Below are 24,913 nucleotides of genomic sequence, written 5' to 3' on the forward strand. Positions count from 1 at the left end.
CAATTTCATTATAAATACAATTTTCATTACATTTAACTCACACTAATTATTTGATACTGAGCAGTTTAGGGTTTTCAATGATACAATGTTGTTTTCTTAATACTGAGTAACATAACTCCATAACATTGAACACAATTTTGATAAAGAAGTGTGTACTGTGTGAGCATCTGAGTGTTGCCTGTCCTCTCTCTCTCTGTGACAAACAGTGTGTCTGTGTGTGTAACTGTGGTATGGAATGGTTCTCAGTATTGTGTTGTTCCTGGTCAGGGAGGTGTGTGTGTGTGTGTGTTGACTCTCAGGCTACTTTGTGGACGCTCTGCTTGTATTTGTGGTTTTTTCTGCCATAACTGCTAAACTCACTGTCAGTGCTTTAGTTAATTTAAAATCTATGCATAAACCTTTAAAAAAAAAAAAACAAATCTTGACATGACTGTCATGTTGCAGGCCTTGAGATATTGTAAGTTAATGTGTACAGCGTCTGACACACTGCTGTGAGGAAAGACTGTCTCCCATTCACTTTGAACATTATGTCCTCAACTGCTTCCCAGAAACGTTCTTCCATTCACGGACACTTGAAGTGGCTCTGAAGCTCCTGCAAAGTTCTGGATCCAGTGGTCACAAGCAGACATGGACCACTCAGACTGGTGTGTGGATGAACGAGGGGGGGGGGAGTCCAGTGTATATACTGAGGAGGATGCATCTAATAACAAAAGCCCAAAGCTGACCTTGATGGTTTGAGGAAAATGCTGTACTGTACACTTGCAATGGATCACTCTGCTGCAACCCTCAGTTATAATGTTTACTGTAGTCTTTGATATTTATCTATTGGAAAGGTCAAATATATTTCTAGAGAGGAATTTGGATTTTATGCAAAATGTTGATCTGTTTTTTCCTGTAATTAAAAGCAATAAATACAAAAAAAAAAATTAAAGAAATCAAATTTTCCTGCCTTGTTTACTTCTTTATAGAGATAGTTTACAGCTAGCTCCACATGTTACGTTTCCTGACTCGATGTATGTTGTGAATAGTTAGAAAGATCGGGTACGTACTTTGCTCGAGATAAGAAACTGAATTTATTTAGTTTAATTTATTATTTTGGAAATGGTTACCTTGATGGTATCAGATTTGATATTGTAGATGTATTCACATTTATAAAACGTATGGTATTAAGTTTGGACATGGATTTCAATGATCACTGAAGTCGAGAGACTATAAAGTATGCACAGCATAAACAGGCCACTGGTAACACTGGTGACACTGGTAAAAGCAGACACTGTCTACTGACTGACACACCTTGAGTCAAACCTTTATTTCTTTATCGTTCGCACAAATGACTGGAATCTGCAGTCTGGAGGAAACGAAAAGAGCAAAACAACTCCAATATAACAGAATAATATACTGACATTTGTTGTGAGAGATATTGTAGATAAATTAGTTGAAACATGAAGCTGATAAGAACAGAGCTCAAGTATCTGTAATTCACTTGTAGCCAGCTAGCTTCATAAATTGACTTTTTATTTTATAAAAACTTTATTCAGGTAATTATTAGTTGCTTTAACATATACACAAAATACATATATAGAAAATGTATGTATTAGACGATAAATACTTTGACTTAATAGAAAAAAGTGGAATATTTCAACAACTACAAGCAGCTTACCTTTTACTGATAACACAATGTTACTTTGTTCACGACCAGAAATCGAAAACCAAACATTCAGAAAACGAGTCTTCTTATAGAGCGATACTTAAAGTTAACATGTATGTTCTCTGTGTGGATGGTTTTTAGTGTTTTGCTGCAGAATCTGAAATGTGGTGCGTTTGTTTTGGAAATGTTTAACTTCGATTGTTCTGCAGAGACTCTATAAGACTCTTGTTGTACTCGTCGACCTGTTGGAAGACGTTCTTGGCGACAGAGTCGTAGTCGCTCTCCTGAGATTTAGAGACGATGACTGATGCTGCAGTTAAGGAAAGATCACTGCTGTGGACAGTGCCTACTGTTTTTAACCAATCAAATAACGGAGTAATAAAAAGATCGAGAAGGATACACTCTTTCATGACAAAGTTGTTCTGCTCCAGGTGTTGCCATTTCCTCTCAAGGTTAGCCAGCTGAACACACAAACAAACAAAAGTTACTATGAGCAGGTTAGTGAAAGATTACAGGTCATAAAATGGTCTGTTTACTTTGCATTACTGAGGGTAATGAACTGTGGTTGGGCCAAATGATCTCAGTGAGCTCCAAAACCATCAGAACAAAATCCCTTCTGTTCATTTAGCAACCAACTCCAGTCTAACGATGCTATCTGTCATTCTGCCAGATTTCTTCCATTTAAAAAATAACGACACTACAACAAATGAAAAAAAAACTACTGCTGTGTCTGACAAATAACTGCAGCTGCTGCAGTGCCACCAAAACTAAAAGAATTCTCTTTATTAGGAAGAATACTATGTACAAGATACAAAGCAGAATCTAAAATCTGAAGGCAGTGTCGAAAAGTTGCAGATAAGAAATCAATAAAACTGTTTTAAGTTCTTATCAGAGCAGCCATGAATTTGAATTGTGGCAGAACTCCATCTATCTATCTATCTATCTATCTATCTATCTATCTATACACAGTGTAATTGTAAAATGCTCAAACCTGAGTATGAGTCTCATTTTCTTGTAGTTTTGTCTTCAGTGCTTCATATTTCTGGTTCATTTCATCCAGCAGCTGTTTGAAAGATTCCTGACGCTGAGACAGTGACACTCGCTCCTCCTGTAGTCTCTGCAACAGAACACAGCCAGTTAGTTTACTATTGAGTCTATTGAGACAGACAGTTTGGATATGTGTTTAATCAATCAAAGTTCCTCAGTGAGCTGATTGGAATGATAGTTCGAAATACTAACATTTATAGCGAAAGTGCACATACTGTGTACAACAGATTGATGTTCTCCATTTCTAAGGGCACAATCACACTAGGAAATTGTGCCTAAGCACGATTCGACCCTAAAGTCCAGTTCATTTGACTAGTGTGAGTGCCTCGATCCGTGCTCAGGCTCGGTACACTTCCTTGGCCATGGCACGCTTGGAAGAGGTGTGGTTCAGCACTGTACAGTTCATACACAAGCACAGGCACACAGCGTGGACAGCCTTTATTCTCGAGAAATCCTGGAGTGTGTGGAGCTGTTTCTAACTAAAATGACTCAAAATAAGCCACAAAGTCAGTAAAATAGCCGTCATGTTCTCTGTGTTGTTCTCTAACGTGCGGACTCGACCACAAGTCCCTTGTTTATTTTATTTGAGATTTTTCCGAGTCCCCCTATTCTGTAATCTAAGCATGCTTTATAACTATGTAAAGCCATTCATGTGTTGTATTACGACGTTTGTACAAGAGGTAACGGTGCTCAGGCCCGGTTAGTCCTGGAGCAGTGTGAGTGCCGGCCAGCGGGACAATGGGGGAGGGGGGGGGGGGGGGGGGTACAGCACAACTTTGCTTGTGTGAGTGCGCCCTGATACTGCTGCATGTCTCTGAATTGACGCCTCAATTTACCTTTTTTTTCTCCTCTGCCTCATGCCTCAGAGTGTCCAGGTCCCTGTAGATGTGCAGCTCAGTCTCCATGGTGCTGACTCGCTCCTTTAGGGTGTTGAGCTCACCTGAGATCTTCCCCTCTAACTGCTGCATCTTCTCCAGGTCCTGCTGGAGACGCTGCGACTCTGGGAGGAGGTTAGTAAGAAAAAAGAGGAATAAGAGGAATCGATGTTTTTGCTTGTTTTGGTATGTTAGTCTTTGATGCGATGCTTACCAGTTGTCAATCCTCTGGCGGTGCTCTCTGACTGAACCACCTCTGTCTCCTTGCTGACCAGCACTTCCTGCATGTCCTTCAGCTCATTAGCTGTCACTCGATCCACCTGCTGTAGCCGCACCATGTTCTACACACGCATAAATACACACAGATTACACACTTAGTCTTCTCTACCACACTATCTTTAATGTCCGTCCATTGCCCTCTTTTTCTTTTCCCCTTCTTACCCGGCTGCAGTGTTCCAGCAGGGCGACTATGTTCTCCTGGCACCGTTTTATCTTCTCCTGCTCCATGGCCCACGTTTCCTCATACGTCCCCATGTACTCTGAAACAGAGACCGAATTTAAGGGAGCAGCTGATATTTGATACTACCTGCATGTTTTCACATCTTAAATACTAATCATGACACATGAACTCTGTGTTCATTGAATGTAGTGACTTTGGCGACCTCTGTTGGTAGTGTAAGAGAAAACCATGCAAAGTGCATTGTACTGTGTATTTGTTGATCTTTGTATTCCCCAAATGATTTACATTTACAGATACTTGTTAATCTTGTGATTCACATATGACTAAATAATGATGTGATGGAATTTACTAAGACACTTCAACTTGTCTTAATATTAACCTCTTCTTGATTGGCTACTAAATCTGTATTGTTTTAAAAATAATAATAATACATTTTATTTAAAAAGCACTTTTAAAAATACTCAAATTACTTTTTAACAGCGACTATTCCACGCTTAGATACACAATCTATATGATAGCACAAATATTCATATCCAAGATATTGACTGACATCTGGTAGTGACTAATTGTGATTCCTGATATTGCACCTGATACTGCATTAAAAATTCAACTCACGATCAATGTCCTCCTCCTTTCTCTTCAGCTCCTTGTATTTCTGCTGACATTCCCCTTGTAAACAGAGAAAAGAATAGTTTTAACGTTTGGGTACAAGAGTTTGGTAGGGATGTCTCAAATATAAAAAAAACACTAAACACTAAAATGAGACTGATGGTGACTGTTGCAGTTTACAGCATAATACATGGGTCCAAAGTGAGACACATTTTAGAGGGCCGTTTTTTAAAAGCTTACGTCAGGTAGAAAAATTTGTGATCGGGTTTTTGAAACGTTGAAAGCAGCCATCAGTCATTACCCTGTGCCTCCTCTGAGTCCTGCTCCAGCTGACGGATCTCCTCTGAGATCTGTGCGGTCCTTTCTCTGATGTCTGTAAGCCTGAAAACATACACACTCATCATTACAGGGAAAGTCAATCAATCAATGAAACAATCTTTATTTGTACACCAATTCATAACAGATGTTATCTCAAAGACACTTTACAGAACAGCCGGTAAAAATGATATTATCTAAAAATGGTGAATTAAGTTAAATACACAGGATGACAAAGCAACTCTACAACAAAACATGAATACATACTGTCTGTCCATGCTGGCAATTTCCTGATTGTCCTCCTTCACCTGGGAAATACAACAGCAACCTTAATCATTTGTTAAATATCACATCCTCTTCAAATCATCTAGATTTTGAAGAAAACTTCTCTAAGATTGTTAATCAAAAGAAATACTCACCATTACTTATTAACACAACAAAGAAACACATTTGACTCATTGTTGCCACTTTCAATAATGAAGCTTATACTGGGACACTACGGCTCTGTTGTTGCTTGTTGTCTTTATCAGGTTTATGGTTAAGGCTGTAATTGAGGCTGCTTGTGAAGCTGACCTGTTTTAATAACTTCTCTCGTTCCTCCTGCGGGGAGCCCAGGCTCTTGTGCTCGGCCTCCATGGAGTCACGCTTCGCCTCCAGCACTGACAGAGTCTCGTGCAGCCGAACCACTTCCTGCTTTATGTGCGAGTGGGACAGCTCCTGCACACAGAGGAACGGCAGATTCATATTATTTTGTTTATTAAAATTATTTTCAAAATTATAAAAAGGAGAAATGCAAATAAACAGACAGTCAGAAAAAAAAAACTCCAAAAGAAATTGTCAAACACTATTTTGGTTGACATAACTTTAAAGGAAACAACTTTTAACTGAAACTACTTCTACTACTTCCAATACTACTGATACTACTTCTACTCATCTGAAAACATTTTGGATTACTCTAAGTATGATCTTGGTGATATTGATATTGGTTGATGTTTTTACAGGCTTACAACTGCTACAGATGATGGATTTTCTTTGTTCCTTTTTCAGAGCTCATGAGTTATTAAATCAGGACCTAAAGACAAATTCAACCAAAATCTTAATCCAGTTAATCCAGCCTTCTTTTTTCTCTTGTTTTTCTATTTATGCACATGAACCATCCATACCACTTTTTTATCCTGGCTATGTATTGTGGGCTCATGTTTTTTGTATGGGTGGGATATGTATGTATATATGTGTTGTGTTGTGTGTTTGTATGTATGCTGGCTGCTGGAACACCTACATTTCCCTGCTGGGATGAATAAAGTATATCTTATCTTATCTTATCTTATAAGCATAAGATAAGATAAGATAAGATTTATGTACTATTGGGAACTACTTGATATCTTTTAGGCCAGTTTGACCTTTATTGGATAGGACAGCTGAAGAGAGACAAGGGAAATGTTGGCAGGAGAGAGTGGGGGATGACATGCAAAAAAGGGCCGAGGTAGGATTCAAACCCACGGCCGCTGCAGCGAGGACTATAGCCATTGTACAAGGGGCGCTCAACAAATCAGCTAAGGCTATCTGGCGCCCCAGAAATGACTGTGAGTAATGGCAATAATGTAAACCTTTCCAAGAACACTCACTGCTTCGTAGTCCTCCTTCCTGGTTATCAGAATGTCCAGCTCCTCCTGAAGAACAGTGAGCTCCTGCAAAACAAAACCAAACAAGGAGGCAAATAAACATTCATGGAGCAAAGTCATCATTAATAGTTAACTGCAGAATGAGGGAGAATTAACTAATTATTATTGTGGTGCCATGGAACAATTTAAATGAAGTTATAACAGCCTGAATCTGTCATCATCCTACATGCTTATACATTTCCATAAATCAAACTACTAATGAATTGTTCACTGAGAGTTGTCCTCATTGCCCCACAATTCAAAAGCACAAGAGCTTCTAGTACAATGGTTCCCAATATATTTTTCCTTCCTTGGAGCGCCCCCCCCCCCCTTCTTGTATTTAAGAAAAGCTGACCCACACCCACTGAGATCTAGGGTCCAGTATTTTAGGTAAAAGAGCAAATAGTGTATAATGTGGAGCTAAACTACATTAATACCTGTAGCAGCTCCTCATTGGCTGTTGTCATGGAGATGTACTTTTCTTGCTTTGCAGCTGGCATTGCCTGGACAACCTCGTCTGCGACCCTCCTCTCCTTCCTGATCTCCTCCTCAATCATTCTGATGGCTTCCTCTCTCCTGCACAGAAAAACACAACAGGATGGAAATGTTTGTATTTCATTTTTTGTATTTGGTTTGCTTTAGTACCAGTAAGTAGAAGTAGAAGCATAGGGCAGGAGACATGTGACATAATGCCATCATGAAGCTGCGACATATAAGGACGCAGAGAAGGAAAGGTGAGCTAGATGTCAGGTGGTTTGGGCAAATGTACAGGAAATCTTAACCCCTTACCTGTCTTACTTCCTTTCCATGAATTCCATTTCTTATCCCCTTCTTTCAAAGTGTTTCAGCCTCTTTACTTTTCCCCTTTTCTCACTTATTTTATATTCTCCATTTCGACCCCCTCCCCCCATTACATCCTTCAGTCTTTCCTCCCCCACTTCTTGGCCTTATATACTCTGATTCTTCAGACTGTGATTACTTACTCTCTAAAACCAGATTATGTAACAGGAAAATAACCCGTCTTTAATCCCATTCATTCATGTGTTGCAATACTTCAATTCTTCTAATAAGAGGTGTTTTCAACAAAAGGCCTGAGGTAGTAATAAAGTACGTAGGTTTCACTTCATCTGCCATAAATGTTTAGCTGACTGTAACAGTATGTGCCAGGTTTTACGACATGGAACAAAGGTCAGGGTGAGCAGACTGAATCACACTGACAGGTGACCTACAGTTCAGCTGAGTGGCGGTAGAAGTACAGGTAAGTGTCTTTGGATATTATTAAGATATATCAACAGAATAAGATGTGTGAGATCATAACAGTGTAGAAACTGGAAGATGTTCTCTATGCAGGTATAAAGGTTATTAGGCAGACCTACATGTATTCATAAAAGTTACATGTATGCTTGTTCTATGTTTTATGATAGTTTGGATTAGTTTAGTGAATTTCTTTCATCTGTATTTGTTGATTTTAAGAAGAAAATCTCCAGTGTAGGTGTGTTGGTGGAGATGTTGGCGTGACCTCTCTTTAAAAAAACACAAAAAGAACAACCTGATGTTCTGTGAAACGAGCCTTTTCTGTTTATAAAGTTGTTTTTTTATTATCAGGTTGTTGTCAGTGTTACAAAACAACAGAGAAAGGAATTGAAAGACTCGGAAGCGATGTCATTTTCACATGAAGTGTATTACAAACCTTATCATCTAATCTATTTCCATTTACAGTTAGTGTTGAAAGTTAATGTAACAGTATCAAACATCAAGCATGTTATAGTAATATTAGGGAAACCGATAGACTCTATTGTCCTCTGAGGGAAATGTGCCACATAACGCTGCAACCATTAGACAATGAAATGATAAACACAAAGAAACACCCAGGAAGTTTACACTGACCGTTTCAAAAATGATGACGATGTTACATGGCCTCGCTTATATTGCACCTTCCCTGTTTTATTGTACCGTTCTCTTCACAGACATTATATATTTTGCACCAAATAAACAAGATCAAATGAACTGAAGCTAATATACAATAGCAGCTCTAACAGCTTGTATTAGTTGTAATAGTGTGGTAGAGTATGGACTTGTGTGAATGACAGTTCTCTTGGTATTTAAGTGTTCAGCAGACTGATCAAGTCATGTGCATGTCAGTATTTGCAATGTAAACTACTCACCAGTGACTTATGATATGAATATAAATCAAATCCTGCACACCCACTACGCACCCTGGACGTGCTTCAAAAGAGCACGTTCAGTCACAGGCCGATCACCCTGAGGTGCAGAACTGAATTTAACAACACAAATAGGTATTTTATCCAGTGATGAGGGTTATTCTAATCTGCTTCTACAAACAACTACATGATGTGAGAACAAGCCACCATTTGCCAATAAATGCACACTTGAATTCAAAAGCAGAAACAGTAGGAGTCCAACTTTATGGGTAGAACAAACCCATAAAGTTCTCTTCACCACCAGAGAGAAAGAAAAGAAGAAGACTATCTCAACAGTGTTTGCAATAAGGAAAGCAGAAGACTATCTCACTGTTTGCACATGAAGAACGATATCTTGAACATCTGAACTAAACTGGTACAGAATGATTACCCAGAGTTCTTTGCTGTTTATTTTTAGGTGAGGATAATGGAAAGGTGCCGGCAAACTCCTCTACTACTGTTGCTGACTGCAGTAGCAGCTTTGAATATACATGCTGCAGTTATCAAGGAAGACAAACTGGTAAAAATGTATTCCATTTTCTGATTACTGAGCTAACAGTAAGTGAAAATGTATACTTTTTTGCATGCATGCAGAACGGGCGCCAGGAAAGGTTTCCTCACTGAATGTTCCATTCATCCTAATGTTAATTCAGATTCTTTTCTATTGTAATGGCCATCTATCTTTTCCACCATTACTCATCAGGTGAAGAAATTGACCAACAACCTTCTTCAAGTCATCCCTCGCAGCGGCAACAGTTCCACTGTTGATAAACTTTTGATTGAGGGGGGTCTAATTGCTCTAAATGAGACTGACAGATCGGCCCTGGCTAGTTATCCCGCACTGGAAGAGCTCCACCTGCTTGGTAACAGAGTGACCAGTATACCAGCAAAGTACTTCTCTGTGGTACCACACCTCAAAGTGCTGTCACTGTCTGGGAACAAGATCAGCAGGTAAAAAAAGAAAAGAAAGCAAATATGGACATCGATTGTAAAAATGTTGGCAGGGTGTTGAATCTTTGCTGCTGCTCAAGACTTTAAAAACATGAACACTTATGAACCATTTGTTTAGAGACTCCCATTAGTACAGTACACTAACACAGCTTTACATGTACAACTTATTCTAATTCTGCTACTGTGTGTTCCTGCAGCCTGGACGCTGATTGTTTTTCTGGTCTAGATGTCCTGACGGAGCTGGACCTGTCCAACAACCTGCTGACAAGTCTCCATTCACAGCTATTCAGAGGGCTCAATAATCTGCAGGTAAACATCTATTCTAATTTTTTTTTCTTTACAAATTCTTCCAAATTCATAAGGAAACTTTTTATTTAAAATAATATTAAAACATTAATATAATAAATTATTATTTGTAATTTTCTCATTTTTATTCTTAAATGTTATTCTTAATATTTAATATGTATGTACATACATAGTACACCAAGTTTCCAATGCCTTTATCAGCATGTAGTTACACATTTTATTCACTAGAGGGAATTCCAACTTTACAGATAGCGATGTTTTCTCCACAAATTATTTTCTTGGTGTTGTCGAACGTAGAGTTTCACAACTCTGTCAGTGGTGGTTGTACGGCTCGGAAACCTTTGCTCAAGTTTGCATACAGAATCTTTAAACATCCCTGTGAGATGTTAACGAGTAAATTAGGCCGAGGGGAGAAGGGTGCGATTCAGGAACGGTAGTAAATACATTGACAAAAATAAAAACACTCTCTCTTACTGATTTCATCTTAAGAATATTAACATGTTTTTTACTTTTCTAATTATATTCAAATCCAAAAGACATCCAACAGCCCTACTGCATATTTTACAAAACAAGTTAAGTCACCTTGGTTGGCTAAGACAATCAATGGGAATGAAAGGAAAATGTAGTTTTTGCCTTTATCATCGCACCAGGTTTGTTGGAGTTATCTTGTTTTATAATTAATCTGGCAGTCTCTATTCTTAAACTAGCTGTTGTAAGATATCATCAACCTATTAACCTGACATGTTGTTGTCCTACCAGGTGTTGAGCCTACAGGGAAACCCCTGGAACTGCTCCTGCCCGCTTCTGAGCACCATTCAAGAGGTCAAAACAGCTGGAGTTTCTATTGGTGATCAATTGATTTTTCTTTTACTCGCTACAAATAACTGCACTCAGATAGACATTGTGACTTATACAAACAAGTTACCAGGGTGCTTATTCAGACATGAAAATACAACTGCTGTTAGGTTTACTGAAGGGACCGTCAGAACGAATGCTAAACACATTTCTTGAATGTGATGTCAGGGTACAATGGGGGAGCACAAGTCCTCTGTGCTGCTCCAGGAAAGCAGGCTGGAATGGATTTATTAGAGGCTATAGCTGCGTGTTATCCATCACCAACAACCACCTTCACCACTGACCCTCAAAAACCACCTACACCGGCCAGTGTGAAGAAGTCTTGGGGCTTATCCACTATGCTGAAGAACACATCAGACCAGAAAAACATCAACAAAGGTACGGCATAGGAAGGTGCCTGTATTCAACCTTCTGTTCCATTTTGTAGAAGTGTAAACAGAACATTAACTTGTCTCTCCTCCCTCTCTTTACACAAAACCAAAAACTAGGACCAACACCTGTGTCTGGCAATACATGGAAGTTCGCAGCGTGTGTTGCAACTCTGGCGCTATGTACATGCATGCTCATCATATGTGCCATAAAGGGGCCTTCCTGGTACAAGCTCTTCCATAACTACCGTCATCAGCGGCTGCACTGCACCGAGGAGGAGGGGGGCAATGTGTCAACAGTTTTCTCAAAGACGGGGAGATACCTCAACCAACAGACGTTCACCTTCGAGCGAGAGAACAGGCAGATGGAGTTGCAAGAGGAGGAGGACGGGTATTTTGAGGATCCATACATCAAAGGGGGAGAGTGACATTAAAGGGGATGATACTCAAGCAGACAAATTTAGAAACAAAATAGCTGCCGGTGAACGAGGGACAAGATAAGGAGGAAATCACCACGGTAAAGAAATCTATGATTTGTCCTCAGTGGTGAGCGGTGTGGGGCTAAAAGATGATTTCCCCTTGATAAATGTCTTATCATATTTATTTTCAAAGCACTGTTTAGGTTTTATCATGCTTGGGGTAACTTCTAAATTGTCCTTGCTCTGTTGTTTTTACTGCAAGATTGTTCTAATGTAGGATATCATGAAACTGTTTTTGTATTATTCTACATCACTCTGTGACACCACACCGTGCTTAACATATTAAGTAAAGACTGGAACATTTGAGGTGTTTCTCAACTAAACAGGACTCCTCTCTCGCTGACTAATAAAGCCTAACATGTGTGGTTCGATCGTACTTTGACATAAACTGCACACATGTCGGTACTTAGTGCAAAGATCCCATTTTACTGAGGCGCACTCGAAGTAAACAAGCCGGTAGACACCTGTACTTATCATTTACTTTAGATAGTACACACCCATTGTTAAACAATGCATACAATCCTGCATGTAGACATAAAACCTCGGACAAAAGCATGGACAGAGACAAAGATTAAGAATATAAAATAGTTTGTGAAGAATTAAGTGACTTTAAAGTTTAAACACTGTATGGCATGCAATGTTTTACCACAATTCTATTTGTGAAGTTTCTCCACTATTACATTTGTCCTGGTAAACTGTAAGTGAAGTGTTGTGAAGAAAAAAAATGCGCGTCTACCAATCAGCTGCTCCTGGATGTGCCCAACACAAGGCTCAAAACCAGGAGAGAACCAGCTGCAAGTAAGATCTGCTCCCACTCTCGACTGTTTTAAATTGATGAAGACCCACCTCTTCTCTTTGGCTTTCTTTTAAGATGAGAACGTTTTATCCTAACAGATTTGCCTATTATTTCTAATATTATTCTATGATGTATGCTGTATTCTTGTTTAATGTTTCACCTTTTTTACTCTGTGAAGCACTTTGGTCAACATAGGTTGTTTTAAATGTGCTAAAAAATAAAGTTGATCTGACTTGACATAAAGTGGTCGAACACAATTCTCCTGACCTCACAAACTTGTCATAAATCTGTTACTCCAGACTCTCTAACTAACAGGAACAAACATCAGCACTCCAACACCTAGTCCAAATCAGCACACTGTTACAAGACTCTGCAGTAATGATACCCAATTCAATAACTGGAAATCTGATGGATAAGATGGCATTGACAGATAATAATGGTCTGGCAATGTTTTCCAGGCAAGCCCTCCTTTTTTCTAATGCCACAGAAAACAGAGACATATCAGTCATTTGATGCTTCAAACCTTGTTGCAATCGACCAATATGTTGCAGAGAAAGTCAAACAAAGCCCTGACCTTATCCCCAATAGACACATTTGCCATGAAATAGAACACTATTATGCAAACATAACATGTTTTTTCTCATTACAGTTTTCAATTAGGAATTACTCACTCAACTGTTAGGACAGGATTTACCTATATACAATCATGCGCCCTTAATCTCAAGAAAACAAAAGTTCTTCCACATTGTACTCACTCTCTCCTCTCAGTGAAGATGCTATCAATGCTTTCATCCTCGTTGTCATTCTGGGCTTTCACCTGATACGAAGGGAAGGAAGGAAAATTAGAGGAATGAAAGATCATTCTCTTTTTATTTGTTATAATAAGCAGACTGCTTTTACATTTTGTTTACTCAAAACCAGCCTGATGGCTCAAACCTTGAAGACTTATGTCCTTTAAGACATCAGGCAGGAGGTGTCACTAAAGTTACCGTGTCGCTTACATGAAGTACTTACAATGTTATAGTCATGGATCATTTCCTCCATCTCTGTGTTGGTGTTAAGCTTGTCCACCAGCTGCAAATAAAAAATAGAGAACATAAACAAACATGTATTACAAAAGCAAAGCTACACAGTAGGACTGATCATCTGTCACAGGCACAGCTCATTGTAACCAATACGTGAATACACCAGGCTCTGAACCTTACGTTCCCTTCACTGCTTATGTTAAAATAAAGTATAATGTAAATCATGTTTTTGTTTTAACCGCTGAGTATACTAACGTAACTTCAAGGAAACATCTGCAATCCTGTGTGTCCTATTTGTTAAGCTTATTTATTTGTGTTTCTTATCTCAGGTTTAAGCGGAAAAGTCTGAGAATTCTCTTTAGATGGCTACTAAGGGAAAATAATCAAAGAAAAAAAAAGGCTAAAACTTGTAGCTCATAGCTGTTTACCATGTTGTAGTCCGCAAGATGGCCTTGTAAATCCTTAATCTCGTTAGCCAGGCCTTCTGCTCTAATGAGGAAAAAGATAAACACAGATCAGGTGAATCTTTTGCTCTATGATGATCCTTTACCATTCATGACTCAACTATGTCCTTGTATTCATATGTTTACTACTTTTCTGCCAACAGACTGGTTTTCGACTTCTTTCTTACATTTCCTGATTCGAAGACAGACATTAGTTTTCACTTGCTCTGATAAATGAATGATCATGACACGTATGTGCATTGGCTGAGCCTGCAGTTTCATTATATACAGTGTCTACTTTAACTATGGAAACCTCTACTTACCTCTTCTCATAGGAGAGATAAACTGAGTTCTCCTGGTTGTAGTTGTCGATCTCTTTGTGTAATTTGCTGGTCTCTGTAGTTAACTCGTTGATCTTACTCCTGATGGTATATTTACAAAAACAGTCACTTTTAAATAGTCAAATTAATCAGGAGGGAGTTCAACAAATGTTTGGCCTGCTGGGAATATCTTCTGTATAGTGTTAAGCAATATCAACAAGGGTTTAATGTGTTTTATAGAGCAAGTGAGTTGATGGCATATAGTAGCATGTGTTACCTGAGAAGGCCCAAGTAGTAGGACTTATCCAGAATCTGTCTCTGTGGACCTATGGAGGAACATAAGGAGGTGGAGGAGACAGAAAGAGAGTGGGGTTAGACTTTTAATAACAGAGTGTCCGAACATCAAACCATAAAATAGAAATCTCTCTTAAAAGAGAAGGTTGCCTCCGAAAACGTACCTTTCATGCCAGTCTTCATCCCACTGAGCCCCTGCTGGGTCACAGGCCTGTCAGTTACTTTGATTTGTGCCGACAGGATCCCAGGAGTGGCGATGGGGATGCCACCCCTCATACCAGGATGACCACTAGTACCTGGAACCATCTGAAAAGACAAATAAAGTTAGTAAAATCAGTTTTACACAATAAAAGATGATTATTTGAATTTAGATCCAACTTTCTGAGATACTTTATCTGATTCAAACAGTGTTCTTATATCTGTTGTTGAATATGCCCGATTACAGTACAGACACGCTCATCAAAGCAGGGACAATCACAGATGTGTTTTTTGCGCTTTACTTTGCTCTTCAAGTTGACACGTTGCAATGGCATACGCAGCATATCCAACATGCTCACATGGACGGCTCACATGCATCTCATAGCCTAAATGAATCCACGCTGGAGCTTACCCCAGTTGCGACACGTATCGCTGTAGGAGGAGGTCGGATGGCAGTTGGGGGCCTTCCAGCTCCAGTGACCACGGATCCACTGCGGCTTGCTGGGCGGCCCATGCCTGAGGGAGGCCGCTGGCTTGCCATGATGCCTAAAACTAGTGGAAATATTAAAATTAACAATATCATGGGGAAAAAATATATTAAAATTCCTAAAAACCAAGGGGTGCTTCTATAGCTCAGTGCTTGATAGTTAAGTTTGCATGATTGGTGACAGCATCAAGAATGACAGTGAATTTACCGTACAACTGTACACTTAATGGTTTAGACCAGGGACGGGCAACTTTGGTCACAGCAAGGGGCCACATTCATTTAATTCTCACAGCCAGGGGGCCACATTGTAGGATACAAAAACGATAACAGTCAATTATGTCTCAAATATAACTCGACATATACACCAGTGATCAAATATTATTATGGACATATTTCTGGTTTTCATGATTTCATGGCAGATTTTGTCATGTTTTGATATATAAAAATTGACCTGAGGGCCACATTGAGGGTTGACGAGGGCCTCATGTGGCCCCCCGGGCCGCCAGTTGCCCGCCCCTTGCCTTAAGGACTCATTCTTTCAAGCCCCAGCAATACATTATTTTCAGTCCATCCATGATAGCGTTTACCTGGCTAGACACAACTGACTCAGCACAGTGAGCCTACATGTGGACACAAAACTGTCTCAGTAACTGATTCATGTAGAATTATCATTGATTGATTGAGCCTGGTTTATTAACCAATATGTATAATAATAATAATCATAATAATAACAACAATCATGTTTTAAAACACATCCCTTCTGCCACGTCTCAGAACTTACAAAGCCCATACAGAGGGAACACCATTGCAGGGGAACACGATGTGGTTAAAAAACTATTTGTGATTTGTTCTTTGGGCTTTTATGATAAAAAAACAAGCTCGATGTAAATGTTATTTCATTTAAGTGTTTGTCTCTATGTTGAGTAACAATTACAAAATGTTAGTCAATGGTGCACAGACTATATTTACCGCGTATTACGTGTCAAAACACTGTGAAAGTAAACTCTAGCTAAACACTTCACATTAGACATTCAGTCTACCGCTGTTCAGATTACTATGCTACCCGTTAGCTCGTTGCTACGGACCAACATGGATAAGCTTGTACCTTCAACTGAACTCGTTGTTTGTCGTTTACTTCGACAGACTACGCATCGAAAATGTCCAGATTTCGTCACTGTTCAACTCATTCGTTTCCCAAAGAGACAGTTTTCAACAGAGCATCTAGAGAAACTCAGAAAGTCAGCCAAGTCGAGAGACGATGTTGACGTTACCCCAGTAACCGTCTTCCTCGTCTGATTTTAGGTAGCATGTTAGTTGAAAGGTGAGTTGTTGCTCTGCTGCCTCCCCCCCTGTCGTCCAACCGCGGAAATACAGCCACATCTCATTTATTAACCAGCGAGGAACGCAGGCGTTAGGGGGTTTCTCTCCCTCTTTTTCAAGTTGATTTGAAAAAGTAATTGTTCTACCCATGATCAAAAAAGGTTAAAGAAGGATCCGTGAAGGCATGTTCTGTTACATAGGCTGCAGGAAAGGACTGTAACCTTTCTATACCTCAAGACTCCACTAGAGGTCAGCATTTGACTCTGTTTCGGTCTGAGCAGAGTATTTGTCAATGTTAAAATCTGACTTTGGTTTATAAATGTACAATGTTTCCATGAAAAGAAAATAATCGAAATATATTAAGTACGAAATGGTAAGTTAAGAAATGTATAAGTGACACAATTAAGTGTAAAACGTTATTTTATAAGCAGCTATTTTGAGCTGTGGTTCCCAAAGTGGGGGTCGCGGCCCACCTGGGGGGGGGTCGTGGAACACTGTTAAGGGGGTCGCGAGATTCCTTTCAAAAACATATAAAAATGGTTTAAAATTGGATATTTCACCCATTAATTTGAAAATAAAGTAGGTAAAAAAAAGTAGTTTCTTACAATAAATTACAAAAATAATATGATGGTGTTTGGGCTATTGTTTGCTGTTTTAATGCCAGTGTTTTGACCTAGTGCGTCAAATGTGGGGTCCCAAGTATCTATCACCCTCATAATGGGGGTCGCAAGCAGAAAAGTTTGGGAACCCCTGATTTAGAGGACATTCTGCAAGAAATAAGCAACATTAGCAACGATTTTTAAAGTATAAAAACATATAGGCTAAGGACTATATTAGGAAGGTGTCAAAGTGCAACACACAATGTTATGATAAAGTACAGTGTCCTGATTGTAATCATTTGTATGCTTACTGCTACAAAGCATGATCCCTTTAATTCAGCTGCAGTATCACAACAGTTCCAATGGGGAAAGTATTTCTAACACAGGGATAGTCTGCAAACAAAAGCCAAAACAAATGGTACACTCACACAGGTGTTTGAATCCACTGGCTGATTAGACCTTCTCGAAGGGAAACTGTGCTTTGCAAAAGAACAACGCTGACACCAATGAGAGTTTTAGTCCATTTTATTTCATGTTCAACAATCACATCACTAATTAACAAGTAATCACAATGAACACTTTTTTTTCAAACCATAAAATAAAACTCAAATTAATGAAAAAAATAAAATAAAATAAAACCACAAAAACAATAAGGAGGTTCTGCAAATGACAAAGTAAGTCTACCAAACACATCCCATTGTTGTTGTTTGAGCATGCTCTGCAGGTACAGTAGGTGTTTGTTAGCTAGTGTTACACTTGCATGTCTGGTATGAGTGCACTGGCAGAAAATGAAGCTCTATGATGCTCCTTGGATAGATTACTGAGGAGCTTTTCTTTATAACACAAGCCAAACCTGACAGCTATTTGTTCTTTTTAACAGACAAGGATGTGTTTGTGTCTCGCTGTGTGTGACTCTTCAGGGCAGACTGCTGCATTTTGAGGGTAACGTAGCAGTCAATATGTTCTTATTTGTAGTTCTACCAAATTACAGGCCTATATATGGACTATTACACTTAGTGCCAGCTTGAACTGTGCTCACTGTGGTATACAGAGACATGTCTTTCTGCTGCATAAACTTCAGTCCCAGCCAGCGTCGTTCTGTTATCTTATAAACCTACAGAGGTCATTGTGTCCTAAATGAGAAGTTTACTGGCTTGTCAGAACATGATTCTCGTCTCTTAAGACTGGGCTTGATTAAATGGTCTTTTTGTGCATAACTGTACACAACTTAAATTTAGTCAAAATCTCTTCAATTAAATCTACGTTGTCAGTTTCTAAATCAAGCTGCTGTTACATCACTTTAAGTACAGCCTAATTCATGAGATTTTTAAAGACTTTTTCGTCGTGCACATCCTTTAGAGAAACTGCTGCCACAAATCTAAAAGTATCATCCCTTCAACCATGAGAGCACAACCACCACAAGGCTACAGGGACACAACGATAAATACATATACAAAAGTGTTGCGTCTTTAGTACAATATATCTCAAAAGACATTCTTTCACTTCAGTGGCCCCTTTCCAATGAAAAAGGCAGCCTTTTTCAACGTGTCATACGAATAATCAGGATAATAGTCATAATAGTCATGGTTAAAACACTCCTCCCCGTAGAACCAGAAAAGGTACTCGGACATGTTTAGACGTAGCCCACCAATCCCCACCTGATTCTAATAATGCTGATGCTTTGTTCTTTAATTTGAGGGCAATACCGAATACGTCAACAATAAAATATCTATATACATCCATGTGCAATCTCATAAGTAATCCAAGTAAAAACTCTCGGGGCAAAAGCAAAACCATAACCATGGTTTTGGGCAGGCACGAGGACTACTTTAGCTGGGCGACAGCTGTGGCATAAAACAAAGCAAACGCAATGATCACGGCTGCTCTTCAAACACTCGACCCTCACCTGGCAGAAAAAAATACTTCAACACCTGCATGTGACACATTTCCACTTTCTGACGACATTAATTAGGAGTTAATGCTTGTTTTTTTTTTTTTCCGTCATAAAAAGATTTATTTTTCCTAGTTTGAATTCAAGGTTTTTAATATAAAACGGAATAATGACGAATGATCAATCAAACTACACTTCATGATTGAATAGTAGGGGGAGAAATAAGAGTCCATAGTTCATGTCATCACGCGTAAGCTCGTTCATAATTAAGTCATTTTTGGCATCACTTGTTGAAAAAAAAGGGGGTATCTAGTTTGCTAATTATATACCACCAGTCCTCACAGTGAGCCCTCTTTGAATTGAAGCATTAAGGTGCAATTTAGTTCCATTTGTTTCCTTCAAGGCTTCTTCTTCTCCTTTTTCTTTTTTCATTGTTAAAGTGACAATTTGAATATAAAGAAAATCTGCTTTCGTTGTTTGCTTGATTTGTCTGTTTTGCGGCTGCCAATGGAGCTCTGGTTTTTAATCTGGTTTTTTTTTTAAAAAAGAGACGATAGTGTTTAATATCTGATAAAGGCATTTTCAATAATCTCGCTTGTTTTTCATTCATTTTTTTGTTTTGAATATACGCTAAAACAAAAGATTTGCGTCAAAGAAACTGTATCCAAACCCCAAAAACTGCGAGTTGTTTCACTCTGTTTTACTACATGTGATGTAACTAGCATTAAGTGTTCAACTTTGAAGAAGTCGGCATCAATAGGTTGGAAAGATTCATGATTTCATAATACTTCTAAGAAAGAACTAGCTGCTAGCTGGTGAATACAGAATGGCTATAAAGCCAGATATTAAAAAGGAGCATTTTTACTAAGCAAGTATAATCTTTGCAGCTGATATAATGCTTGATTGAAATACGTAAATAATATGAACTTGTGTAAGTAATACCCTCGCATGAGAAACCCATCTCAACAGGTGTTATCGGACTGCAGGAACTTTCTCATAGTCCTGGGAACTGTTGGAACCCTCCCCCCCACCGCACCGCAGGAATGATGAACTATTTTAGTTCCTGGATCCCCGTTTCGAGGAACCTGTTTAGCTCCTGCTTCAGAGTAGGTACCATGGAGGTGCGAATGCAGACAGAAAAAAAAAAGTCCCCATGGTGTGTAGTTCTCAGGGAACTCCCTAATGGACAGCTCCTCTTCAAAAAGTCCCCGGAACTGTTTGGTCCAAAAACACCTATTGAGTTTGAATCACTGTTTTTCAATTATCTCCGTTTACTAGTTTGGTCAGTGGAATTACATCATCGATGGAAGACGTAAAAATGACGATATCAGCGCTAAAAAAAGGGTCTTCTGAGTGACAACACATCACCTGTGTAGCACTGCCCAGAGAGATACATGCGGTAACAACAAAAATGCAACAAGGGTTTTCACCCTCAGGGCTTTATATTGTCATAATAATCTGGCCATGCATTATAAAGGCAATAGTTGAATACATTGCTACAAGAGATTATGATACAACCACATCATGTTCCACTGCTTTTACTCCCAACAACATGGAAGAGATGTTCAGTATTCAGCTGAAGCTTTTATCATCACCCGGCAATCAAACACTGCAGCATAACCCCTCATAGAAACACCTGAAATGGGGACGACAGCCATGACTACACTAAACTACCAAGGTGTACAGGGTTCTCTTAAATAGCAACACCAGGTTGTGCCTAGCGGTTTAATGTGCGTTGTTTTTGAATTATGACATTTTTGTGTTTCTCTGAGCAGTTTTAGGCGTGAGCCTGCGGCATCTTTGTTTGTAGTTTTCAGGTAAAAAGGACAGGAGGCACGAATGAAACACACAGCGCCTTTGACTCCAGAGACATTTACGCTGCTTCCTCATCTCCTTCTGGACTGCACGCTCTGGTTAAGCTTTTCAACCTCAGCACATCTCCTCTGTATTGCATTTTTTCGAAAAACATTCAGGTTCCAACATAATCCTTTTTGTTCTTTTGCCCTACTTTTAAAAACACAGCAACAATTCCTTCCTCACTTCCCTCTATCCTCCTTCTGAGCTGTGTGTACTGCTTTACAAAAACCTGTGCGTGTTTCCAAGATTCTCTGAGTGTTAACGAAAAAGAAAAAGACTGCCACTGTATTGCTTACACAGAAAGAAAAAAGTACATTAAATAAAGAAAACCTGTTGTTTTTAAATCAAGAAACTTGGAGGAAAGGAAGAAGAAAACAGAAATAAGATCAAAACAGAACACCGAAAGCTCATTTCAACGTTATTTTGTCACTCAAACACGTCATCACAAACACAGAGAGTAAAGAGTTTAACAGCCTACTTGTTGTCTAGCTTTTTTTTTTTGTTTGTCAGCTTGTTTATGATGATAAGTGATAGTGATAGAGAGAGGATGCGACGAAGCAGATGAGATTGAATTACTATGACGTTATTGAAGCAGAGTGTAAGTGGTTATTGGGAACAAACAGCCCATGAAGTCACAAGGAAAAAGAGAAGCTACGTGTTAAGGTGAGTCCGAGAGGGTTTTCCACAACGCTCAGTTGACGAATGAAGTGCTGTTATTTGATGTGTGGAAGGTGAGATGATGCGGAGTCCACCACCACACTGTTGCTAAATGATTTCAGGGTCTGTCAGCTTGGAGAAGATGCAACCAGAAATGTTACAAAACTTTACCGTCCCCTAATTCCCCTCCACAAAGATCCCACCAAGGCCCAAGCTTAGTCTATACAGTCACTTCAGCCATATGAAGGAGGGCGGGTTAGCAAGGAGGATGGCGGTGGTGCACAATGAAGAGCTCATAATATGATACTAGAGAGGCAGAACTACTGGATGATTCCATAATTTGCAAAGACAGATTTGGGATTCAAGGGGGTTGTCAGAGCTTGATGGGGGCAAAAAGAAAAGAGGTCAAGATCCTTTTAAGGTGTGGCTGATGTCAACCCGGACCTCCTCCTGAAGCTGCTGCAAGGAAGAGGTGGAGGGGGAGCTGATGCAGCCTGCAGACGTCAACGATTCAATGAGGGAGACACTGCGAGGAGTCGGTTGGTGGTGGTGGTGGTGGTGGTGGTGGTGGTTTTGGTGTAGAGAATAGAAGGATCCGTGTGGGTGGGGGCTGTCCTGGGGGGCCGGCCAGGTGACAATGTCGGCGCCATGGTCCGTGCGAGAGCGAGCATTCTCGCGGAAGTTGAGCTTGAGAGACTCAATCTGCAGCAGAAAGGTCAGAAAGAAAACAAAAAGGGGGCAGGGGAGAGGGGAGAGGAGGGTAAGGGAGAAAGAAAAATATATATATATATATAGAAAGAGGATAATTGGGGAAGGGGGGAGGAGGTGTTGTTGAGGGGGGGTTGAAATGAGGAGGGCAGAGGGATAGCAGAATTAGATGCCTGCAAGATAAGAAGTCAAAAGATGATGGTGTGATCAGGTGCTTTGGACCGCAAACAACATGATAAATACAGTACAAGCTGATCAAATGACAAAGACAAGGAACAATTTGACCTCAGTTAAAAACACAAAAAAAACAGTTAGTACACATTCAGAAGTATGTAACATACACCTGGCTGTTTTGATTTCTCCCATGCGTCTCCTCGTTTTTTCTTTGTTACATTCAAACTAATCCTTGAGCTAACAGCAGTCGAGGCTCACACACACACACACACACACACAATACTCACTTGACTCTGGGATGCCTGACTCCAGAGACTGGGTCTCCCGGAGGCCCTCACTATCACAGGGAGCCCCCTCCTTCAGCCCATTCTCATGGGCAGCGGCGCCCCCTGCCTGCCCTGGCTCGCAGCCAGGGGCCAAGGTGCCACTCAGGGGAGTCTCATTCCCCTCTGTTGTCTCCTGGGACCCCTCAGCCTAGAAACACATAGCAGGGCGTGTCAATCGGTGGGATGGAACAACCTGGCTCCAAATCTCTCTATCTACAGTATCATGTCTCCAGAGAAGACAGATCGTTTTTTTTTTTTGTTTTTTTTTACAAAAAAGTTTGTAAGAATTTGGTGATGCAGATTTTTTGTTTAAAAACATTGAAAAGATGTGGAGCCAGACTACAGTGGAAGGCGATGGGATTGCAAAAGAAATCACTGGCACAAATAGCATTCAGAGTGAACAGCTGCACAGCTCTTAAGAATACAGTGATAAAAAGCAAATTTCAATTCAAGCATATCACAACAAAAGCAGATGAAAAGTGTGTAGAAAGATTTTTTTTTTGTGCAAAAAAACTGCTGCATGACTTCGAATACACAGCTGTAAAAATGTGTCAATGCTACTGTAGTGTTCCACCTGAAGTAACTGAAAGTAAAATGACAAAGCTCTGGAGAGACCAGGTACAAAAAAAAACACAATAGCTGTTTTCACATGTACACTGCTGAAAATATCTAGATTATTTCAGGAGGACTGCTCAGGATATTCTCCTGACCTGGCTGTTCTCTGATGCTATTTGACTGATTCATAAATGTAGTAATATCGGCACATATATGCAATAAAATTGGCCGACACCAATAGTCACTTCATATGCTAATATCGACCAATGTTATTGGCTGGCTGATTAATCGGTCATCCCCTTGTGGGGTAATCATAGTTCAATAAGTGTATCATTAGGTAAAAAATGGTAATGTCCCTTAGTGAGGATGACTTGTCAACCTTTTTGTTATGTTTTCCAGAAAAATAAATAAATAAATAAATGAAACAAAACAAAATAATTGTCTTGTTATTGTTGGTTCAAATACTGTAAACAAATCAGTGCAAGACATAAATATGAAGCAAAGCTCAACAACATTTTGAATGCAATCTTTTAAAGACCAAATCACAAGTCTCTTTGTAATTTCCACTTTCCTGAATCCATCTGAGCCAATCACTGCAAAGTGCTATTGGGGTCCTTCTCAAGGAAGAATCTTTTTTTTATTTTTTATTTTTATTTTTATTTTTTTTAAAAGGGTCATTTTCAGTTTTTAAAAAAGGTCCAGTCATTCATAAAAACAGCTGGTCACCTTTTTAATGCTATGGTTTGTTTGTTGGATCCTTTTTTCAGCTGCAGATTAATCCACATTTAGCGCTCCAGTGAGTCTTTGGGGTCGCATGATGTTGTATTTTTTTTTTTTTTTTTTTCCAAATCAACTACATTCTTGTGTGTTTGTCTGAATGAAGGGACGTGTCACCCAGTGAAACACAGTGTTGACATTCAGAGATCTACGGCAGAGAGGGATGAGTTCTATCAGGGTCTGGATACCTTGGTGTTGGTTATTTTAAACCTTTCCTGTTTGGGGGGGGATAGAGCATGAGAGAGCATGCTGGGAATTTAGCATACACAGTATCAGAATAAAAAAAAATATTATCTGCATGGAATACCATCGAACAGTTAAAACTGAGGAGAGAAAAATAACTCTTCTTGGTATAAAAAGAATGTTTCAAAGCTCTGCAGAAATTCAAAAATAGACTTCAAAGCAAAAGGTCTGTCTCAGATGGGTTATTATTTTTATCAATGCTATTTTTAGCTGTCCTTATGATTATGTGTCTTCAATGTGCTGAAGGGTGTAGCCGACAACCGAGCGTGCAAAACAAACATTGTATGGAGATGAGAATGTCAGTGAATGATGGGATCATGCAGTGCTCACACAAACACAGATGGGCTGCCATAGGCTGAGGGGACAGGGGACATCATCTGGTCCAACATACTGGAATTATTTCCATTGGGATTCTGACCCCGTCCCTCACAATACCCCGAAAGCATTGTTGTGTATTTCAAATCCTGC

General features: G+C 39.5%; 3 protein-coding genes across 12 annotated transcripts in view; 1 reads left to right on the forward strand and 2 right to left on the reverse strand.

Moving 5' to 3' along the window:
- Positions 1-1,152: 1,152 nt before the first annotated feature.
- On the reverse strand, positions 1,153-16,634 carry ift74 (intraflagellar transport 74). The gene is made up of 20 exons (XM_020658018.3): positions 16,444-16,634; positions 15,264-15,403; positions 14,818-14,959; positions 14,637-14,685; positions 14,363-14,461; positions 14,025-14,085; positions 13,586-13,645; positions 13,327-13,388; positions 7,053-7,191; positions 6,580-6,642; positions 5,528-5,671; positions 5,222-5,262; positions 4,941-5,020; positions 4,646-4,699; positions 4,012-4,109; positions 3,785-3,911; positions 3,532-3,695; positions 2,640-2,765; positions 2,049-2,109; positions 1,153-1,952 (listed from the first exon to the last, which is right to left on the reverse strand). The coding sequence occupies exons 2-20, from the start codon at positions 15,390-15,392 to the stop codon at positions 1,837-1,839; spliced, it is 1,815 nt and encodes a 604-aa protein (XP_020513674.2). The 5' UTR covers positions 15,393-15,403; positions 16,444-16,634; the 3' UTR covers positions 1,153-1,836.
- LOC110002417 (leucine-rich repeat-containing protein 19) lies at positions 7,780-12,828 on the forward strand. The gene is made up of 7 exons (XM_029282190.2): positions 7,780-7,873; positions 9,235-9,336; positions 9,520-9,767; positions 9,965-10,076; positions 10,833-10,920; positions 11,097-11,306; positions 11,417-12,828. Exons 2-7 carry the CDS (start codon positions 9,244-9,246, stop codon positions 11,722-11,724), a joined length of 1,059 nt encoding a protein of 352 aa, XP_029138023.2. The 5' UTR covers positions 7,780-7,873; positions 9,235-9,243; the 3' UTR covers positions 11,725-12,828.
- Positions 16,635-22,224: 5,590 nt separating the features above from the next.
- LOC110002414 (microtubule-associated protein 4) overlaps positions 22,225-24,913 on the reverse strand; it is a 118,320-nt gene continuing 115,631 nt past the window's right edge. For 4 of the 10 annotated variants that reach the window (XM_065948657.1, XM_065948655.1, XM_065948658.1 and 1 more), the window contains 2 exons: positions 22,832-23,018; positions 22,386-22,543 (listed from right to left, as the gene is read on the reverse strand). In XM_065948657.1, the coding sequence (XP_065804729.1) occupies positions 22,536-22,543; positions 22,832-23,018 (195 nt within the window). In that variant the 3' untranslated portion in view covers positions 22,386-22,535. The other 6 variants (XM_065948656.1, XM_065948660.1, XM_065948654.1 and 3 more) reach the window with 5 other exon arrangements.

Source organism: Labrus bergylta, chromosome 20 (assembly GCF_963930695.1).
Source record: "Labrus bergylta chromosome 20, fLabBer1.1, whole genome shotgun sequence".
Lineage (NCBI taxonomy): Eukaryota > Metazoa > Chordata > Actinopteri > Labriformes > Labridae > Labrus > Labrus bergylta.